General features: G+C 41.5%; 1 protein-coding gene across 8 annotated transcripts in view; it reads right to left on the minus strand.

Moving 5' to 3' along the window:
• PAN3 (poly(A) specific ribonuclease subunit PAN3) overlaps positions 1-21647 on the minus strand; it is a 114457-nt gene that overhangs the window by 10224 nt on the left and 82586 nt on the right. For 5 of the 8 annotated variants that reach the window (XM_045016832.1, XM_045016858.1, XM_045016893.1 and 2 more), the window contains 7 exons: positions 20972-21133; positions 20529-20645; positions 19282-19383; positions 9978-10143; positions 9416-9503; positions 2934-3073; positions 1806-1935 (listed from right to left, as the gene is read on the minus strand). In XM_045016832.1, the coding sequence (XP_044872767.1) occupies positions 1806-1935; positions 2934-3073; positions 9416-9503; positions 9978-10143; positions 19282-19383; positions 20529-20645; positions 20972-21133 (905 nt within the window). The remainder of the gene's footprint in view (positions 1-1805; positions 1936-2933; positions 3074-9415; positions 9504-9977; positions 10144-19281; positions 19384-20528; positions 20646-20971; positions 21134-21647) is intronic. The other 3 variants (XM_045016849.1, XM_045016839.1, XM_045016868.1) reach the window with 3 other exon arrangements.

Below are 21647 nucleotides of genomic sequence, written 5' to 3' on the forward strand. Positions count from 1 at the left end.
TGTAGTAGCTGGTGAGTATTTGCTTCAGGTTGGGAGGCTGTAAGCAAGGACTGGCCTGTCTCCCAAGGTCTGTGAAAGTGAGGGATCGTCCTTCAGGATAGGCTGTAGATCCTTGATGATGCGCTGGAGAGGTTTTAGTTGGGGGCTATAGGTGATGGCTGGTGGCGTTCTGTTACTTTCTTTGTTGGGCCTGTCTTATAATAGGTGACTTCTCTGTACCCTTACGGCTCTGTCAATCTGTTTTTTCACTTCAGCAGGTGAGTACTGCAGTTTTAAGAACACTTGATAAAGATTCTGTAGGTGTTTGTCTCTGTCTGAGGGACTGGAGCAAATGCGGTTGTATCTTAGAGCTTGGCTGTAGACAATGGATCGTGTGATGTGGTCTGAATGAAAGCTGGAGGCATGTAGGTAAGTATAGTGGTCAGTAGGTTTCCGGTATAGGGTGGTTTTTATGTGACCATCTCTTATTAGCACTGTTGTGTCTAGGAAGTGGACCTCTTGTGTGGACTGGTCCAGGCTGAGGTTGATGGTAGGATGGAAATTGTTGAAATCTTGGTGGAATTCCTCAAGGGCCTCCTTCCCATGGGTCCAGATGATGAAGATGTCATCAATGTAGCGCAAGTAGAGTAGGGGCGTTAGGGGACGAGAGCTGAGGAAGCATTGTTCTAAGTCAGCCATAAAAATGTTGGCATATTGAGGGGCCATGCAGGTACCCATAGCAGTGCCGCTGACTTGAAAGTATACGATGTCCTCAAATCTGAAACAGAACCCAGATCTCCTGAACCCTTGTTCGGTGCTCTTTCCACTAGGCCATACTGTCTCCTTTCAAAAATCTCAGTATAGGCAGTGGGATTAAGGGAAACAGGACAAAGTTGTGATTTAAGCCCTTAAAACCTTAATATCCCACTTTGACTGAAAGATTTGAGTTAGTCCATGTTTTGTCACATGACAGGGAAGATGCAAAAGCCTCCTACCATGCATCTTAGTCTGAATCTTGCTGGGGATTTGTAATCAAAGTAGGAAGAGTTAAACGCTCTCTACAGCAGTATTCTATAGTAATAGGAAAGTACACTTCTCCTGGAAGCTGTATAGCGGATAGTCAATCAAATTCAATCAAGACATGTATTGCTAAGTAGAACAGTATGAGCTACTAATTTTGTTGATGCGAGGGTGACAGCTGGTAGCTCTACTATTTTTCATTTGTTTTACAGGAATTAATATGGGGTAAGGAGAAGAGTAATGGAATCTGAATCTGAGGAATCAAACAAAGGTAGTATTTGCAGTTGTGCCAATTTCTAATACCAACTATTGAAAATGTTTTGATGTGCTGCAGATCGTATCTACTCAATCAGGAAAGGAATCTTCATTCTATAAGGTAAGGATTTAAATGCACAGAGAATGCCTCTTAGCCTCTCCTAAGTCTGTTGGTTCAGCAGAATGATGGTGCTTCAGCTAAAGCCCACATCAAAATGCCATCATCATGCACTGACCAACTCTCAGAGAACTGGCCACCAGGCTTTTAGGTTTACAATCAATTAGGCAGACCTCAAGCTCAGACTTGTTAAGACTACACAGCCAGCACCCGGGTCAGTCAAGTGCTTTCATTGTCCCCAAAGACATGAATTATTGAGGTACTGTATTTATTTCAACATTAGAATTTCGTATTTAGCACTAAATTCTAGTTCTCAAAAAGTCAATGACAAAACTCAACAAAAGCTCAAGAAGAACAGGATTCAACTTTATAGATTGTAGATCTACCCTCCGCAAGATACTTATGTTCAACCTTTTACCACTGAATGATTTACCTTTGCAAGGTCTTCCTCTATAACATCATTTCTCATTTGAGCAGCATCCAGTTGAGTATAGAATCGTGCACCAATCATAGGCATGATATCATTTACACTGCGAAGCCTATTTTGGTCAGTCAGCAAATACCTACCAAAAAACCAAATAGATTAATTGAACACATCACATTTAAACAGATATGCCACCATATTGTTTTAATCAGATCCTATTTTCTGCTTCAGATGCTATTTTGAGCACTAAACATGCATCTGGCTCTGAAGATGCCACTGTGTTTTCTTATATAAATGTCAAGCAGCAGTAGTGAAGTAGCAGAGAAAATGCTTGTTGTAACTTACCTATATGCTGTGTTTCCAGTCAATCATTGAGAGAAAGCACTCAGTAAGCTAAAGAGTACTCACATGGCAGTGGAGAAGTAGATCAATGCCAGAAAGGGCAGGATTAAAAGTAGGAGATATATGCAGATTGTAAATTTTCAAGTGATGTTTTTTCAAATGAGAAGCAGGGGGCAAATACTCCCATTTTTTCTCTCTCTGACTGTAAGGGTGGGTGAGGAAAATAGTGACTACATTTATGAACACAAAAAAACAAATCTTATCTCTGGTCAGAAAGGCAGCAACCCTATTAATAAAAAAACGGACAGTTTCAGGAACTAAAAAGTGTGCCTATACTTTTATAAAGAGGTAGAACACAAAAGTTAAGATCTTAATGCAAATCCAATTATTCATATGCTATTTCTCTGACTCTTGAAACAAGAATTTTATGATATTTTGGTCAGAACACCTTAAACACCACTTACTGAGGAAATATGGGAGTTCATATTTACTACATATACTGTAGAAAATATATAAAGTGGTCCCTGAATAGCAAGGGTAATGTATTTTGTCGGTCCCTTTTACCTACTATGAAGACAATTCAGTACCACTTTTTAATGCTGTACTTTTAATTTGAAATTATCTTAAGACACTACAGAATTTAATGCTTATTTATGTCTGAAAATATGAACTATTCATTTGGTAACTTCAGCTATATATTATCTTGCATTTATGTTTTGCTACTAACAAATTTCCTTCAACTTAAAAAGCGGCAACAAAAACATGCTTCAATTCATGCTATGATACTGAACTTACAAAATCAGATTCTTCAGATCAGAGGAATAGTTGATTGTCACCAGTTCCATAGCTTTCTGCAAATTTTCTCTCTGAATTCCTGACAAAGAATTGCAAGCCAACGCCAACACAACTTTTCCTAGTGAGATCAGATCTGCTTGCTAATAGAAAAAACAAACAACTTTACTATGGCACTTTTTAAAAGTACTCGCAATAAATTGTTTTTTAAATGAGTATCTAAAGTAAATGCTTTTTAAAGCCCACATTATCAATAGAATTTTTCAAAATATGTTTAGCGTGCACAAAACAGACGTCTGTATTAGTAGCAACTGGTAGGAATTACATGCATCTTTATTAACACTTAACATTCAACTGCCTATTTCTATTTTGCAATTTGAATTTTAACAAAGGGAGAGTGCCAGAGAAGAACTGTATCTCGAGAAGGGAAAGATCCTTTCTTGTGGCGATCAGAAGCTTTGAAAGGAGTTTTCTTTTCTCCATCCACCCCCTTCCACATCCCACCCCAGCAGAGTGAATGAACTGGCGATAAATAGGACAAGTCTTCCAGCGATGACTTACTGGATGATTTACCAAGGATTATTTGTTATACCAAGAATATCCTCCGGTAAAGTATGTTTTTTTTTAAATGAAGTAGTAAAACAGCAAGGCTATGGCATTTAGAGAGAAGGAGGTGCAAATACAATAATCTCATAACCCAAACCATCCACTGTCAGAATATCTGACACTTACAATACAATAATGCAAGGTTGTTGATTAACCCTAATCAAGCATGTGAAACCATCTCTTGATCTCAGTTGCCAAAGAATATGGGTTTGGTTTTTTTGTGGAAAGAAAGGGTTTGCAATAGCAAAACATTGAGCCTTTTAATCTTTGAGTAATTTCCCGTGAGAGAGGCTATGGGCCTAATGCCCGAAACTACTGAACAGGACAGGTTGGTGAGGTTAGTGTAAGAGTGGCATTTTATTCTGTGCAGGTTCTAACCATATAATCCTGTCACTTAACACCTTGATGAAAAGTAGCATCAAACAGAATTGTTCATATGACAGAAGTGCCACACACATATGCTGCCTAACAAGGCAGCATAAAAATAGTAAATTAAGACAAGGCAATGCTTTATCTGGCTTATGGGGGACCCTCAGGTATGTGTTTTATTCACTGCATTACAGCTGATTAAGAAGTTGTTGGCAGGTGTCAGTGATCTATCAGTCTGAATTGAGGACACTTCTAAATAATTAAATGGAGAATCTCCAGGCAGAACACGTTAGCTTTACAAGACACAGTAAGCATTAGTATACCTTAAACAACCTGGAAAAAAGGATTATGACTTATACAAACAAAAAGGATTCAGTTGTTACTTATCTGTTCAGAAACTCATGTTCTTCGAGATGGGTAGTCCATATACATATTCCACATTAGGTGACTGCACATCCAGTGCGCATGCGTCAGAGACTTTCTAGTCAGCAGCATTCACGGGGCACCATGTGCACCCTCACTTCCCTTGTGCGTCTTACAAGGGCATAACAGGGGAGTCACCCCACTGAGCCCAGTTCCTTCACCACTATCTGACTCAGGACTCTGAAGTAACGGGGATGGTGGGTGGGGTGTGAAATATGATATGAACTACACATCTCAAAGAACATCCGTTACCATACAGGTAAGTAAATCGCTTTCTTCAAGTGACAGCCCACATACATATTCCATATCAGGTGGGCTCCCTAGCAGTAGCCCCACAAGGGCTGTTACAAGGAGCCTCTGTAAAAATCTCTGTTCAAGACAGATCTTCTAAGCCTTGTATCACCTCCCGCCTGCCTGTAGTAGCGCATAATGTTTTGTGAATGGATGGATGACCAAGTCACTGCTCTGTAAATGTTCCAAATAGGAAGGTGTGCTAAACAAGTCACAGAGATGGACTGAGCTCTGGTGGGCTGGCCATGCACCTGTTGGGCTACTAGTTGATAGTACAATCTAATGTATTGAATGATACACTTAGAAATTCTCTGAGTAGAGATGGTTTGTCCTTTGAACCTCTACACAGACAAGAAAAAATCCAGGCAATTTTTGGAAGGATTTTGTTCTGTCCAGGCAGAATAAAATACTTCTGCATACATTTAGAGCACACAGTCTCTGCTCCGATTTGCCCATGTGAGACTTGGGGAAGAATAAGTGGATGGTTTAATTAATGTGGAATTCAGACACTACCTCGGGAAGAAAACTGGGATGCAGTCTCAAAGACTTTGTCCTTATGACTGATGGTACAAGGTGCCCCTGCCATCAATGTCTGCAGTTTCCCAACTCTCCTAGCAGATGTAATTGTCAAGAGGAAGGCCATTATCATTGAAAGGTAGTGCATAAAGTGCATACAGCCATTAGTTGAGTGGGTGTCCATAAACTTTGAAAAGGCCAAACTGAGATCCAAAGTTGGGGTTGACCAATAGGAATATCTTCAAAATACCCTTAAACTTTTTTTATCATAAGGTGGGAGAAAACTGGTCAATAGGGAGGTGGACTGCAGAAATGGCTGCATGGTGAACCTGGAGTGAGCGCAGTGAGGGACCAGAGTTCTTCAGATGTACAGGGTAGTCAGAATCTCTTGTATTCCAGAGTGCATAGGAAAAGTCTGATGTCATAAGGCCCAATTGGTAAACCAGTCCATTTAGAGAGGTAGTGGGATCTAGTGCAATCTTCCTGCTATTAACAGGGATGCTCAGGACTTCCTGTGAGCAGGCCAACTCCACCGGCAAGCATCCACATCATCAGGTGGAGGGAGTACTGGTTCTGATGCAAGACAGCGACCCCATTGCAGACTAGAAGGTTGGGGATCTAGGATAGGGGAACTGGGGAATAACGGTGAGGTTGTGGAGGTCCCTGAACCACGTTTGCCTGGGCCTCAGTAGGGCTATTAGGATAATCCTGGATTTCTCTTGTTTGATCTTCCACAAAGTCTTTAGAAGCAGAAGGATGGGAAGGAATGCATACAATAGTCAGGGGAGGAGGAAGGCCTCTGCCTGGATGTGGCCTCCTCATGAACAAAATGAGGACACTTGTTCTCTGCAGTCACAAAGAGATCTGTGTGGGGAGTCCCCCAAAGGCAAAAGATGTCCTGAAGAATATCCTTCTGGAGTGACCACTGTTAGCATGAACAGAGTTTTCTGTGATAACTATCTGTCCTTATGTTATCAGCCCCCAGAAACAGATTGCTGACAAGGTAATGTGCTGAATGGCAAAATCCCAGAGCTGAGTGGCCTTTTTGTATAAGGTCAGGGATCTGGCCCCTCCTTGTTTGTTCAGATAAAAGACAGCTGCCACGTTTCCAAACCTGAGTAGTCATGAATGTCTGGAAAGAAGGGCTATACGTGCTCTGTACACAGCCCTGAATTCTAAACCATTGATAAACAAAGCCCTTTCTGTAGGGGACCACAGACCTCAAACCATAAGGTTTGCCCATGTGTGTGGCCCATCCAAGCATCAAGCATTGATAGTGATAATCTGAGGGTGCGTGTCTGGGTGGGTGGGAGCGAGCTGAATGGAATGTCCTTCCTACATTACACTGGTCCTTTGTCAGGGAGACACGAATCAGTTTGTCTAGGTGGCGTCTTTTTGGAAGGCAAGCTCGGGAAAGTCATGTTTGAAGTGACCGGAACAAGAGCCTTGCATATAGAACAACAAATGTAGATGCTGCCATGAGACCCAGCAGCCAGAGGCATGTCCTTATCCATGTGAGTGGATGGAGACAGGATGTGGGAACCAAGCTCTTGCATAGCCAAAACCTGTTGGACAGCAGTAGACAACCACTGTGTCCACACTGAGCCTGGCTCCAAAGGTTGGATGGGATTTAATTGTAGATTTTTTTCTCGTTTGTTTACCTGAGATTGTGAGTGGATGCAGGCCAGCCAGCCCCTGATCAAGGTTGGAAAGACTTGGATGCCAGTCCTCAGATGAATTGCTACCACCACGAGACAATTGGTGAAAACACAGGGCACTGTAGAAAGCCTGAAGGGCAAGACTTAGTATCTATAATTTTTGTGGTTTAACACAAACCTTAGTAAGTTCTTGTGAGCCAGATGAATTGCAATATGGAAGTACACATCCTTGAGGTTGAGGGCAGCATACCAGTCTTTCTGGTCCAGGGAAGGAATTATGGATCTGAGGGAAACCAGCTTGGGTGCGAGCTTCTTGATATAGGCGTTGAGAGCTCTGAAGTCTAGAACCCAACCATGACTTGTTGGATGTAAGAACATACCTTGAATAGAATCCCTTGCCCCTGTGCTGAGGGGGAACTTCTATAGCACCCAGAGGCAGAAGAGACTGAACTTCTTGTTGAAGCAGGATCTTGTGGGAGAGGAATTGGATAGCATAGCCTCTCTGGACCACCTCCAAAACAAATGGTCTCAGGTGATGTTGGACCAGGTCTGTTGGAAGTGAGCCAGACTGTTGTCGAATGGAAGAGAGGGCAGAGAACACAAAGTAACCTGTATCCTGTCCTCAGGCACTGAGTCAAATGTGCTCCCTGGCCAGTGCCAATGCAGGGAGATGTGACTGAGATGTGACCAGAATGTTTCCTCCTTAAAAACCACCATCTGTGCCCCTAGAGATCAGGTAGTCTGAATTGGAAAAAAGGGTGGACTTTGCTCTGGAAGTTGAATGTGTCATATCCAAGGCAGTCTGCAGAACAGTTCTGGTCACCATAGGTTGGCTGGGCGGTAAGCCAACAGGTAATTTTTTACATTTTTAAGAGACACAAGTGTTCCATGGAGTTGGGGGAGGGGGGGAGGGAGAAGGAGAAGGAAAGGAAGTGGCCATTCTATAATTTTCTTTGTTGGAGGGAATGAGAGGTAGGGGGTGACTGGGAATCCTAAACAAAATTGCCAACAACCCTTCTCTCATTTGTGTTGTATCCCTAAATTGTTGTTGGGTGCGCAGGCAAATGGAGACTTTACAGCCTTACCTGCTCAGAAGAGTGAAAATAAAATGAATCTTGAACTTTACTAAGATGGAAACTCAGTCTTGGTGCTCTGAAGATGCAAAGAGGGGCAGAAGGGGTGCAAAGAGACAAGCTTCAGACTGCCTCTATTTATAACATCTCCTGCACTAAACACCTAACAGCACTTTTCTGGATCAGCAATACAGTAGGAGCAGCTTGATGTTAACAAGGGTCTAAAAGAAATGCCAGTCAGGCAACTCTTGCCTACTAACATCCTCAGGCTACTGAGCAATTAGTCATAAGTTGAAAGCAGTGCTTATGCGTGGCAGGTCCACCAGACAAGGTTTTTGGGAAGAAACACTATAGAGTCAGAATAAAAAGGGCTGAATAGATAATGGATTTTATTAGCCATTTCTTTTCTACTAACTGATTACAAAGAACACACAACAGGAGATATCCAGCTAAGAAGAAATAAGAAGCAAGTTAATGTACACTGGTAAAGTACACTAAGAACTGTTTACTCTATCACTAACAAAAAGCTGCTACATTTCTCAGTAGTTTTGAGCTTTAGCAAGGCAGAAACCAGCTTATTCAAACTTCCCATTTATTACTATGTATGTATAAATAAGCAATTCTCTCAGTGACTAAGCTTGTTTAATAAAAATAAGCTAAGTCTAATTCCCTACTGTGGTCTTACACTCCCAATGCTGGCAGGAGACGAAAATGCTCTGGAGACAGAATAATCATCCCCAAGGGGGAGTTAGGGAAAGAAGTACTCCAAATAATTATGGTGTAGCACTCATTGACTCTAAAGGGAGTCTTCCTAATCCAGGAAGTATGTGTATAAATGTTGGAAATGGGGTTGAGGGAGAAGTCATCCTTGTTTAAATCCTGATGTAGTGAGCACATTTAAGGATGGTGGGGAGGAGAGGAGACTGAGTGCACGTATACATTTAAAAAAAATTTTTTTAAGCTATCTTGCCCTTAGCATACACACATTTACTTCTGAACTATTCTGGCTATAACAGCATGAAAATGGAAAGCAGAAACAAAAAGTACAAAGGAACCATTAATTGTTCATTGACCTCATTTTCTATTAAAACCCTACATGACACATGCGCCCAATTCTGCAGTAGCTTCATGTACACATCACATCCTAAATTTGTTTTCCAGTATTCACTCAAGTTTTCATGCTAAATTTAAAAGATTTTTCCTTCTTTTAAAAAGGAATCAATTCCAACCAATTCTGATTTTTGTGGTTTTGCAAAATAAGCTGACCTATGCTTTGCTTGTTGTCAATATACAAGTGCTATATTATTTCTGAAGTTTCAACAGTAACAAAATGACAGCTCATGTATACAAATTACAAATAAATGTACACAGCTTAGGGAGGAAAACATATGCCAATACCAAAGATTGTTAAAAATATATATACACTGAAGCCTACAAATGTAAAATGTCTAGGCCTTAATAAAAATTAATGTTTCAAATGGAATTAAGAGTTGTTCCTGGCACGTATTATCTAACCTATTATAAAGCAAGCATGGCATTATCATCCTACCTGAAACTGAGCCATTAGTGCCAGTGGATTATTCTGACTGTTATCAAATGTTAAAACATCAAAGACTCCAACACAATTCACTCGTAACCTTTGAAACAAACAGGAAATAGGGAAGAGATTTGGTAAGATTTTATCTTTGATGGTTAGTTTTTTTCTGACATTTATCATATAAAATACAAGGTAAGAATTCAAAAAAGTCATCTAAGCTCTCCTGCTGCCAATTAGCTTACTAAGATTTTTATTTTTTTTAAATTAAAGTAACATATGCTGCTGCTAAAAGCTTTCTAGGTAAGAACTTAAGTGGATAGATCCACAAACATGCATGCCGCTTACTGGATGTTTTCAGAAGGCAAGATGTAAATCCTTCTAAACTTAATTTAGTAGAACTTGATTTCTAGCATCAAACCTTTACCACTTCATTAGTCTTGGGCCAACATAAAACATTTTAGTCAAATTATTAAGTTGTTTCCCCATATCTGGCAGAGGTATGTAATTAAAAGCTATCGTTGCACACAGATCTTAATAGTCAACCATCTAATTTGAAAAGGTTGTTTTCCATTACCTTGTTTTGCCCGTTACTAGAATCTTTGTTGGATCCATAACTCGACATGCTAATCCTGCTGTATGAATGGTCCTCAATGCAGAGCTGAGCTGCACAATATATGCCCAAATGAGAGACTCTGGTAGTAACCCAGCATGCTGCCGGGGCAGAGGACCATCATGCTGACCTAAAAGCAAAATATTATAGTATCAATGAACAAACAAAATGCAGCCATCTTTAACTTCAAGGATAGTATGTAAAATTTAAGTGAATGTATTTTGAAATGAAGAATTGACCAACATACCTCAATTTCATTCTATTTTAAGGCTACATCTACAGTACGAATTAGAAGTGTGATTCCCAGCTTGTGCGCTAGCAGAAGTGTGTATGCATCTGAGCTAGCATGCTAAAAATAGTAGTGTAGCTGCTGTAACATGGGCAGTGGCCGTAACCCTGTGGGTACATACTTGGAGTGGCTAGCCTGTGCTGCCGCTGACCATGTGTACAGGAGATGGGAATCCCACTCCTAGTTGTAGCGTAGACATGTACGCTTACTGAAAAAGTACCACCAACATTTTAAATGGATAATTTTGAACGGTCAAAATAGATCTTTAAAAAAGTGACAATTCCTTCAATAGATATTACAACTTTTGATTCAAATTCATGAAAATTAAGTCATTTTAAGTTAGGATGAAAATTCAGTACGAAAAGACAATAGGTTTAAAAAACTGATTGTTGCAGTCTGATTGTTGATGCATCACGATACTCAAAAAGCAGAAACCAAAAACGTTCCAAAACAAAAAGTATATACCACAATAACTACTGCTTATCTGCAATTGGTACCGTTGTGCTCTTATGCTATATAGAGAATAGAAAGGAGTATAAATTAACCCTGCCCCCAATCCCAGAGTGTACAGACAAGACAAACAAGTTAATTTCAAATTCCATTAGGGAAATAAGAATGAAAGATTGTATGTTTCAACAGAATTGGAATGCTGAGCCTTATTACCCCAGATCATTTGTTTCATTGTGACCCAAGTCACTAGTAATTCAGTCGTTACTACAGTATTCATGTTCAATGGGCCCTGTAAAAGCAACCTGATTTCAATCCATTTCCAAATCATAGCCCAAAAGCCACCCTCCTAGAACAGCAAAATATACAGAGTGCAGCTCTTAGTGGTTGATTTTAATGACTGACCTAAAATTACTGCTAGAAATAGGGAGACTGATTTTTTGTAGAGAGGGGCAGGATGTTAATACTGAAGACACTCAGCAACTAAAAGACGTTGCTGTTTGTGAGGCATAAAGAAGGGCTACAGTGGAAACAATACTTCCAGAACAGGAGTACTAGAACTAAATTTGACTATAAATCAGATTAGCTCTTTCAGACGTTTCACTAGGCCACATTAGTGCTTGTTTTGGGAATATCAGGGTCATCAATGTGGCTCTTCTTAGTAATGCCCAGATTCAAGAGTGCTCTTACATATGTGCCTCAATGCTGAGAGATTTACAAGTATCTTCATCCTTTTCCATATAAATGCCAGTTTTCCCTGAGGAATGCATCACCATTTCTGGGAAATTGCTCAAGACTGTAGTTAACAGCCACTGTTGAAAAGTAAAACACATTGCTCTAGATGATCCCAGATGAAATGTTACTGTTTGGTGGGGGGTTGTGGGAAGGCCAGTGGGCTAGGAATGTGTCTGAGGGTATGGCTACACTGGCGATTTGCAGCGCTGGAAAGCCTCCACCAGCGCTGCAATTAGTAAGTGGCCACACCTGCAGGGCACTTCCAGCGCTGCAACTCCCTGGCTGCAGCGCTGGCCGTACACCTCACTCGGCATGGGGAATAAGGATTCCAGCGCTGGTGCTGCAGCGCTGGTCATCAAGTGTGGCCACACACCAGCGCTGTGATTGGCCTCCAGGGAATAAGGTGTATCCCAGAATGCTTTTATAAATTACTCTCTTTGTTTTGTTATGCAGCCTCTCTTTGTTTTGTTGTGAACGAGCTCCGATCGGAGCTCCGTTCTGTACCTGGCAGTAAACAATCAAATGAGAGGCAGGCAGGGAGAGTGAATGAAACAGAACGGAGCCGATCGGAGCTCCGTTTGAACTGCTTATCTATAAAAACAAACACTGATCACAGCAAACAGGAGCTATCTGTACCTGGCTGTGAACGATCAAATGAGAGGCAGGGGAAACAGTGTTGGATGCAGGCTGTTAGGGTTCGCAAACATTTTGTGATTTTTCCAATCTCTCTCTTCCCCGCTCCCTGTCACAGTACACCACAGGGAGTGAGTGAAACAGGGGGGAGTCCGTGTTGGAGGCAGGCTGTTTGCAATTAGAGTTAAGACTAAGGGCTCATGAACATTTTGTGATTTTTCCAATCCAGGAAGCTAACACACAGTGTTGGCTCCAAAAATCCACTCTCTCTATCTTCCCCGCTCCCTGTCACAGTACACCACCCTCCACCCCCCTCTTTTGAAAAGCACGTTGGTGCACTTGAATGCTGGGATAGCTGCCCATAATGCAGCACTCCCAACAGCGCTGCAAATGCTCCAAATGTGGCCACACACCAGCGCTGGTAGCTGTGAGTGTGGCCACACACCAGCGCTGCTCCTACACAGCTGGATGACCAGCGCTGCAAACTACCAGCGCTGCAAACCGTAAGTGTAGCCATACCCTTACTTTCATTTCTGTTAACATCTTTATCTTTATTTTGGTGGCGAAGGTTCCATTGGTTCAGATTTTGAAGGACAAGACACTTCCTCTTTCAACCCACAGAACTCTGGCACACCACATGGAGGCTCCCGATGATTTAATTTTAGATTTATTGCCCTGCTGATGAATCAGTATGTGAATCATCCTCCACAAACCTGTTTACACTAATAGTCTCGCTTTGCACACATTTTTAAAATATCCCCTCTTCATCATTCATATCGATCACGGTTTCATGTCAGGGTGACAGGATGTTCCCTTATTGGGCAAGTCTCTGTCACTCACACATGCACTTTATTTCATTTTATACTCCTTTATATATGGTGAACTGCAGATGTAATACGCATACGGCCCCTTTAAGACAGTGAGTATTACATCTGTTTAAAAACCAACACTAGAATCAAACGTAATTTTTGTTATCTCCAAAGGAAAAGCACAGCCAAACGATTATCTTCGTGGAGAACTACAGTGATTTACATCACTGTAGCACCTAGGAGCCCTAGACATGGGCCAGAACTCCATTGTGTGAGGTTCTATACAGAAACAAAACAGTCCCTGCTCCAAGGGGCTTACAATCTCAGTATCACAATGGGAGCAATATTTGCCTTTTGATACCCAAGCACAAAACACTAATGAAAGAGCACTCATCATATACTGAGAAGGTAAAAAAGATCAAGGAGAGATCACTCAACTAAAATACCAAACTTTATTTCTGCACTAGAAAGCTGGAGTTTTCTGTGCCAGCTAGCTACTTAAGCAGTTGCTGATCTGATAGGCTTGACAGGGCCCAGGCCAGCCCCCACGTGGGGCAGGGATGGAGCAACACACTTCCAGCTCCGCTCTGGTCCTAGATCAGCTCTGCCCTCAACCCCGTTCAGCCTCCAGTCCTGCTCTGCCCCCAACCCCAGCCCAGTTCTGGCGTCATTCCTTCTCCGCCCCCAGCCCAGCTTCACCTCTAGCCCCAGCTCCTTCCCCAACCCCAGTTCCATCCCCAGCTCCGCCTTCAGCCCAAGCACTGCTGCTGAGGAAGCCTTGGCTGTGCAGTAGTGGAGGGAGTTGTGGACAGACAGTGTTAATGGAGGGGGGAGGGGCGGGGGCACACAACTGGAGAAGTTTGCTCACCACTGGCCCATGGTGAAAAGTTACTTTGAGTGTTTGAATTGTAAATCTCTGTAATTGTGTAATTCACCAACCAGGAAAAGCAGCATTAATTAAGGTAAAGGGCTCATCCAGTGTACAAGACGGCCCACAGAAGGCAAACGAGATATTGGGGTAGCACTGAAAGAAAGAGTCCCTGTTGATTGCATTCCTAACTCCCTCCAGGAAGGAGAGACCTACACATGAACTCATCCCATCACTTTGGGCTCTGGAGTGGAGAGAATTAAAATCCATGACAAGGGGAAACTGAACCTCTTTTATGCTGTTTGGACTCTTACCAGGGCTGGAGCTAAGAAACAAAAAGCAGAGATCCCCAGGGTCAACTTGGGTTAGTCTAAAAAGACATTCAGTGGACAGATTACTACACCTCTGTCACCTTTTGGAACCACAGACTGACTCTTTTGTGCTTGTACGTTGCCTGCTTTAACCTGTATGTAACTTCTTTTTTCTAGTTAATAAATCCTTAGTTTACTATAGGATTGGCTACCAGCATTGCCTTTGGTGTGAGATCTAAAGTACAAAATGATCTTGGGTAAGTGACTGGTCTCTTGGGACAGGGGGCAAACTGAATATACACCTCTACCTTGATATAACGCTATCCTCAGGAGCCAAAAAATCTTACCGCATTATAGGTGAAACCGCGTTATATCAAACTTGCTTTGATCTGCCAGAGTGCACAGCACCCCCCCTCCCCCGGAGCACTGCTTTACTGCATTATATCCAAATTCATGTTATATCGGGTCACGTTATATCGAAGTAGAGGTCTATTATGATTTTTGGTGTAAGTGACCATTTATCACTAAGTCTGTCTTGCCTGCATGGCAAGATAGATCAAAATGCCCAAGGGAACTGTCTGTAACTCCAGGGTAAGACTGTTACAGTGATTCAGGAGTTCATATTTGTTACTGGGTTGGTGAAATCTAACAACAGAACATACCACCAGTCTGGGGTGCCTTTTTGACAGTCTGCCCTCAGGCTGGCACTCACAGTTGTTAACCACTCCAGAGTGCAACCCCAGTGTGTATGATGTTGAGTAGATACACCCGATTATGGCTTTGCAGTGTGGGGCCACTCACACCTGAGCTAGGTCTGACACCCGGGCTGGCTTAAATGGTGATCACTTGAGTAAACAGAGTTAAGCACTTAGCTCTTTGTCAATACATGCTCCTGGATCTTATTTAACTAGGGCTTTGGCTACACTTGCGGCAGCGCTTTGAAGCGCTAAGTGTAGTCAAAGCGCCAGCGCTGGGAGAGAGCTCTCCCAGCGCTGTCCGTATTCCACCTCCCTGTGGGGAATAACGTACAGCGCTGGGAGCCGCGCTCCCAGCGCTGGGGCTTTGACCACACTGGCGCTTTGCAGCGCCGCAATTTGCAGCGCTGGAGAGGGTGTGTTTTCACACCCTGCTGCAGCGCTGCAAATTTGCAAGTGTAGCCAAGGCCTAGTTGTTTGAGAGGTGTACTACAATTCACAGCTTGAACAGGGACAATAAAAACGAAGTTCTCCCTTACTGTAAGGATGATGCACCTTCTGCCTATCTACAAAGGTCCTGTTGCACCCATTCTTCTCCCATCCCTCCCACTGTTCCCCACCACCCCGCAAGCTGAATCTACATTCTGTAGTACTGTGATATGGATTTTCTGGAGTAGTTTCATTTAAATTTTAAAAAGTGAGTTTTTTAATGAATCCAATATGAAAGTACAATGAATACAGTAGCCCCTCTGCAACCAGTTATTGAATTCAGTTAATTTTACATAGTCCCTACCTTGCCAATCAATATACTGCAGAATTTTTGTACTGTTAACGAATAACTGCATTTCACAAAAGTTGTTAGGGATACGGAGGTTTCAGGAGATGGACAGAGAGAGTTGGGGCTTCTGAACCCTGAACAGTCACAAAGGCAGTTTTGGATCGTGAAACAATCAAGTCAGCTAGATATTTCTGCTAAACAATCAGCAGCAGTGAAATAGTTAGTTTCCATTTAAAGTGGTATCTTTAGGTTTCAGTGTCAACTTGCTATTGCGATAAAAAGGTGCAGTTTATACCTCTCAGAGCTATTAGTTTCTGCTTGTGTGTTGATACAGAAAGATTATATTCACATCAACTTACAATGTTCAAGTTTTCAAGGTCCTCAATCATGAGGACTAGAAACAGTTTAAAACAGACTATATTCTGGGGAACTATTCTGAGGCAAGGATGGAAAAGATATGGATTCAGTTCCAAATTATGTTCTTATAGCGTAAACAGATTCCTGCCTACAGGTCAAAAAGGGGCTTGTGTGTCTTTGCTGATAAAGGGCTGTATGCAGAAAAGCAATCTGTAGCACTGAAAACTAATGTTCAGAGCCTTTGGAGGGGATTGTTAATAAGTATAGATAACTCAGAACTTTTTAATGCATTGACTGGAAGATATATATATAAATAAATATAAGAGAGAAGGCTTCTTGTCTGTTTCTTCTTCTAAACTAAAGTAGTATTGAACTAGGAAATCAATTGGAAAGAAATGCCATCCAATGCTGCCAAAAAATGTTATTTCTAATATTGCTGGGGTTTACTTTAGCAAATGATTTAAAATATGTATAATTTTGGTGTAATTTATTATTTACAACAATCTGATACTTAATTTGTATTCATTGATTATAATTCATTCAGGCAGAGTAACAGTTCAAGGTACTTTTGAGGCCAGGTTGTTACAGTAAGAGGAATTTCAGCTGGTGTAAAAAGAGATGTGAGACATTGTCATGTCTTGCACTATTTCAATACATTAAGTAATATATTACTAAAAAAAATGCTCTACCAGAAACTCCATAACAATAACTATCTCACAGAAAGATGACAAATTCCCTTCTTGGGAATGAAAACTGATATACAAAACAAGCAGCAAGACTCAAAGAAACTGGAATTGTACAAATAAATGAATTCTAAACAAACAGAATGCTTTGTCTGTTGAAATATGTACATGCTTCATCTTTAAATCTTATCCACATTATAAAACAACATTAGATTATCACAGTATGCTACCAGAAATAGAAGATACTTTATGGAATAAAAGACAGCACATGGAAAGAATTAAAAAAAAAACAGGAAACAACAGAAAGTACAGGTGTTCAGTACAAAAATAAACCATAGTTGTTAGTTTGTTTTTTCCCCCATCTGTCACGAGAAAGCTTTACACCACATCCCTTCCAAAAAAATTCTGGAACAGTAGTTGCAGATGACATGGCAAAATAAAAAAAATAAAAAGACTGACCACACAGACACCAGAAAGTGACATGTGAAACAGCTATGTAACCACAATTCTTTTCATTTAACTGTCAAAAACTAGCTTTGCTAACTGATAAGATAGAGACAAATAAGGTTGCATACCTGAAACCAAATTCTCTTAATTCACTATTTCCACAGATTCACACCAAGTTGTGCATCACATTGTGGGGATTCTAAAGCTTTAAAACTAATAGCACCATTCAGGGCCTCATATTGCAGCATGCTCTTTAGGAATTTATAGAAAGGAAATCTCAACTTCAAAATCCCCTGCTTCAAGGAATCTGTGAAGGTAGTCGAGCCTGAGAATTCAAATTATAGGCACACAATCTTATTTTCTCTCTCAAATTGTTCATTGATGCTCACTCTTGTAGACTAGAAAGCAGTAGGTAACCCAAAGATGGACGAGAAGAAATATCTGAAGGACTGCCCTGGCAAAAATGGCCAACTGACTTGCACGGTGTTGCTTAGATGAGGCTAATGTTGGAACAGAGTTTGAAGTGGCTGTTCGGAAGAGTTCAATAGTAAGGACTAGATGTTACAGATACTAAAAGCTACTCTAGCTGTGGTAGAATTAATTTAAATACCTTCCTGAAAAACAACTTCAGTTTTGTTATAACAATACGCTACATAATTGTACAGAACATCTAGTTCCTGTTTAAAAAAAGATGATTACTCTTTTTCTTAACTGCTAGGCCTGCAAACTTGTGGAATCGGAAAATCAAAGTGAGTTCTTTCCCTTTGGCACATCACCATCAGTCATGATATGATGCTTCTGCAAGTCACGTTTTAATTTCATACCTGAGAACTATATGAAAAGATAATGGGGACTATTTGATGATCATTTTGAATTGCATTTTTTAAGGCTTGCAGCTTTCATATGCTGAAGATCCACTAGGTCCTGATTTAGACAACCAAGTCAAATTTAAACATTTAAAATAAATTAACTAGTGGTTCCAGTTTCAACAAGCAGATGTAAAAAGAGCAGGCTTGGGAAGAGTCTGTGGGTCTATTTACAGAATTGCTTTCAGAGCCAATTAGTGGCCACTTTGAGCTATGAAATCCCTAACCACTGATTTCTTTTCTAAAAAGTAACAGACTACGGCATGGCTTGCAATTCACAGAATGTGGATCTGTAGATACAGTATGAAGGAAAAAATATATCTAGGAATATTAAATGTGCAGAGATTTTAAATTTGTTTCCTGTTCTTACTAACTGTAGCTTTACCTTTTCAAAGCACCATGCAAATGTTATTGGTTCTCATAACACCTTTTTAAGCAAGTAAGAATCCTCATTTTACCAAGGGGGACCTCTCAAATACAGAGATTAAGGGAGAGATTTTCAAAGACACAAATGGCACAATGACTTTGGATGGTAGTTAAGGCACCTGCTATTTGTGCCTTTGAAAATCTCACTGGTAAGTAATCTGCCACGTGCCACCCAATGATAGAGTTGGGATTAGAGCTCAGGAGAGCCCGACTCTCAGTCCCATGTTCAATCTAGTAGCTGTTGTAGCCTATAACTGCCAGCTTTCATGCACTAAATAAGCACCTGACTTTCACAATAAGCCAAAAATCAAGCTAATCCCATTTCAAAACAAGGCCAAAACAAGCCAATCCCTAAAAACCCCAACACTCTATGTGACTAGATCCCCCCAGCGTGCATCTGGGGCTGTGCACCCCTGACTCTCTTCCCCCACCCCAGCCCCTGCCTGCCTGGAGCCGATCAAAAAAAAAAAAAAATGAAGCAACAAACTACAAGCAAAACAAGGAACAAGCTACAAGCCAAAAACTAGCCAACAAGTAATTCACAAGCCAATTAAGCCAAAAACAAGCCCAATTCCTGCGTTTTTTCCCATGGGTTTGGCATGTCTGTTGTAGCCTCCTTACTCAAGTTTCTTGTGCATTTTCTTCCATTAGGAAAATAATCATTGCTCAACTGGTTCAGTCTATTATTTAAAATACTTCCTATACATTTATTTTCACGTAACACCTACAGCGTGCTAGGAATTTTACAAATAAACTAGGAAAATAGAAGTAAAGACCCTTGTCTGGTGGTACTTACAATATAATTAATATCTGACTAACTAAAAAATGATGAAGCTGAACTTACCTATTTCTCTGCCCAACTAACTTTACACCTCAGATATCTGAAATAGTTTCTAAAGTGACAGTTGAATGCATTTTCCTTACCCCATTTCCTTTTAGTGAAATAGGCATCAGCACTAGGGTCATTAAAGTGTCTGCTCATCATAGTCTCTCCTCCAGCATGAAAATCGTATGCAAACACAAGAGCTTAAAAATAAAAAGACTTGTAAGTGACAACAATTAACAACACTAATACAGGGTTTCTTAGCCTATGGCTCATGACCTAAGAGCGGGTTGCTGGAATGCATCAAAAGGTTGTAGGGCTGGCTGAACTCAGCTCCCCACTCCGAATACTGTGATCTGGTACACAGGGGCACACAGCTGCTCAAGTTTGGCCCAGCTGCCCCTCCGTCATGACGATGGGGCGCCAGCAAGGCCAAATTTGAATGTGTGATGGCTGCGATTCCAGGCACCAGGTCACACCACCACTCACAAAAATTTGTCCCGGCTGGCCCCTCACAGTGGAGACAGGCCAAACCTAAGCGGTGCTGTGGCTCCAGAAATCTTAATGTACACAGAGTATAGAGCTGAGCCCATGCAGCTTTGCGAGACAGTAGCTGTGAGGGAGCGGTAGGTGTCATTCTCTGGTAACTACTGGCCCCTTGATGTACTCCCCCACCCCACAGGAAGGTGACTGCCTGTCTTCCATATCCCATCCTGCCCCTCATCCCAGGCCCCCTGATGTACCCCTCCTCCCACAACCAGGCAAATCCCCCTCTGTCATACCACCCATCATGATCACCAGCTACCCAGCACTTCCCCCACTGCACCACCAGCCCCTTCTGCCCCCAACTCCTTCCCCCAGATCCCCACTTTATCCCAAAGATGAAAAATCCCCACCCCACCCTTTTACCCTCTGCCTCCCATGGGCCACGTGTGGGGGCTGTGTCCCCAGACCCCTCTGTCCTCCCTCTGTCCAACATTGCCCCCCACACCCCTCTGCCCCTCCAATTCCTTCTCCAGCACCCCTGAACCCTCAACCCCTTCTTCATTACATCCCCAAGTCCCCAAATCCCCTTCCAACCCCGTGTCCTCTGATACCAAAGACGGGGGGATGTTTTCTGGAGGTGTCAGCTCACTGCCAATCCCCCAATTCCATTGTGGAGCATCTGGAATCTTAGCTCTGAGACCCCACTCCCACCAGTGGAAGGGGGGTTGTCATTGGATCTCAGGGATCCCTGTCTCATGACAGGCCATCAAGGGTTACAAATGGGTCTTCAACCCAAAAAAGTGAGAACCACTGCCCTAATATCCTCAAAATTACCTCAACAGTTCAATTCCCAGAAACTTACAATGTTCTCCAAATGCTTTAGTGGTAAACACTTCACGCAGAGTTACAATATTCGAGTGTTGAATTTTTTTCCACATGTCAACCAATACCATGCACTTTGTGTTAACAAGACGGAAACCTGAGAAGAGAATAAAATCCACATAGTTTAATTACATCTATTCAATGATTTTAGGATCCATTAGATTTGTCTAAAAAACTTTGGTATCTGTTCTGAAAGTACTGAGCTGCCACCAACAGAGGCACACCAATATAAAACTTTGCTTGCTCATTTCCAACACTATGGACTGTTATCTAGGCCAAACCCTGCTCTATTATTCCAACAGAATGATTCATTTCAAAGCCAATTTAAGATTTATGCGTAGTATTATAGAAGTGCAAATGTTTTAGGCTTAAGTATAGGTAGCATTGAAGTTTAAAAAGATGACAACTTATTATTTCCCTCACCATGTATCCTCCGAAGGCAATATGGCAGATCATCTTTGCTATTTACAGCTTTGTAGCATGATGTAATGTACCCAAAGTTGCTTGTTTTCTGTATCCGATTGGGTGGTGGCAGTGGTTCTAAAGGGAAAAGGCTGTGGTAGCTGTCAACTTCTGTAGGGACTGCTAAAGCAGTTTATAGAAATATATTAGACACTAATTGCATTTGTAAAATAAATATTACAGTAGGAAAGAAAATTTGACTATTAAGATGTCAAACAATACTTTGTGTTGTGTCATGCAACAAAGTTAAAATTCATAATTCTATCTTTGGCACAAATATGGTTTCCTGTGAGATATTTCTGGATAACAGATATATGTGTTTTCTGAAAAATAGTCTTGCCATACTAAAAGTAAACAAGAGAAGTAAAAGCACTGCGTGCCATGAAGTACCAGCTTCATTCTAACATTAAACCAATTCATCCATAAATAGTGGGGAGCAGTACATTGGCAGCTGTGCAACAAATTGGGATCATCTTTTGGTCTGCCTCGAAAATTTACTTTCTTGCAGCTACTGAGGATGAAGATATGAAGGGACATGGATGACCCCCAGTACCCACACAAGCCTTGTGAATATGAAGCCCCCAGTCAACTCTTGACTTCGTTACGAGAACAGCAGAGAATAGCAAAGACAGACAGT

The sequence above is a fragment of the Mauremys mutica genome, chromosome 1 (genome assembly GCF_020497125.1).
Source record: "Mauremys mutica isolate MM-2020 ecotype Southern chromosome 1, ASM2049712v1, whole genome shotgun sequence".
Classification (NCBI taxonomy): Eukaryota; Metazoa; Chordata; order Testudines; family Geoemydidae; genus Mauremys; species Mauremys mutica.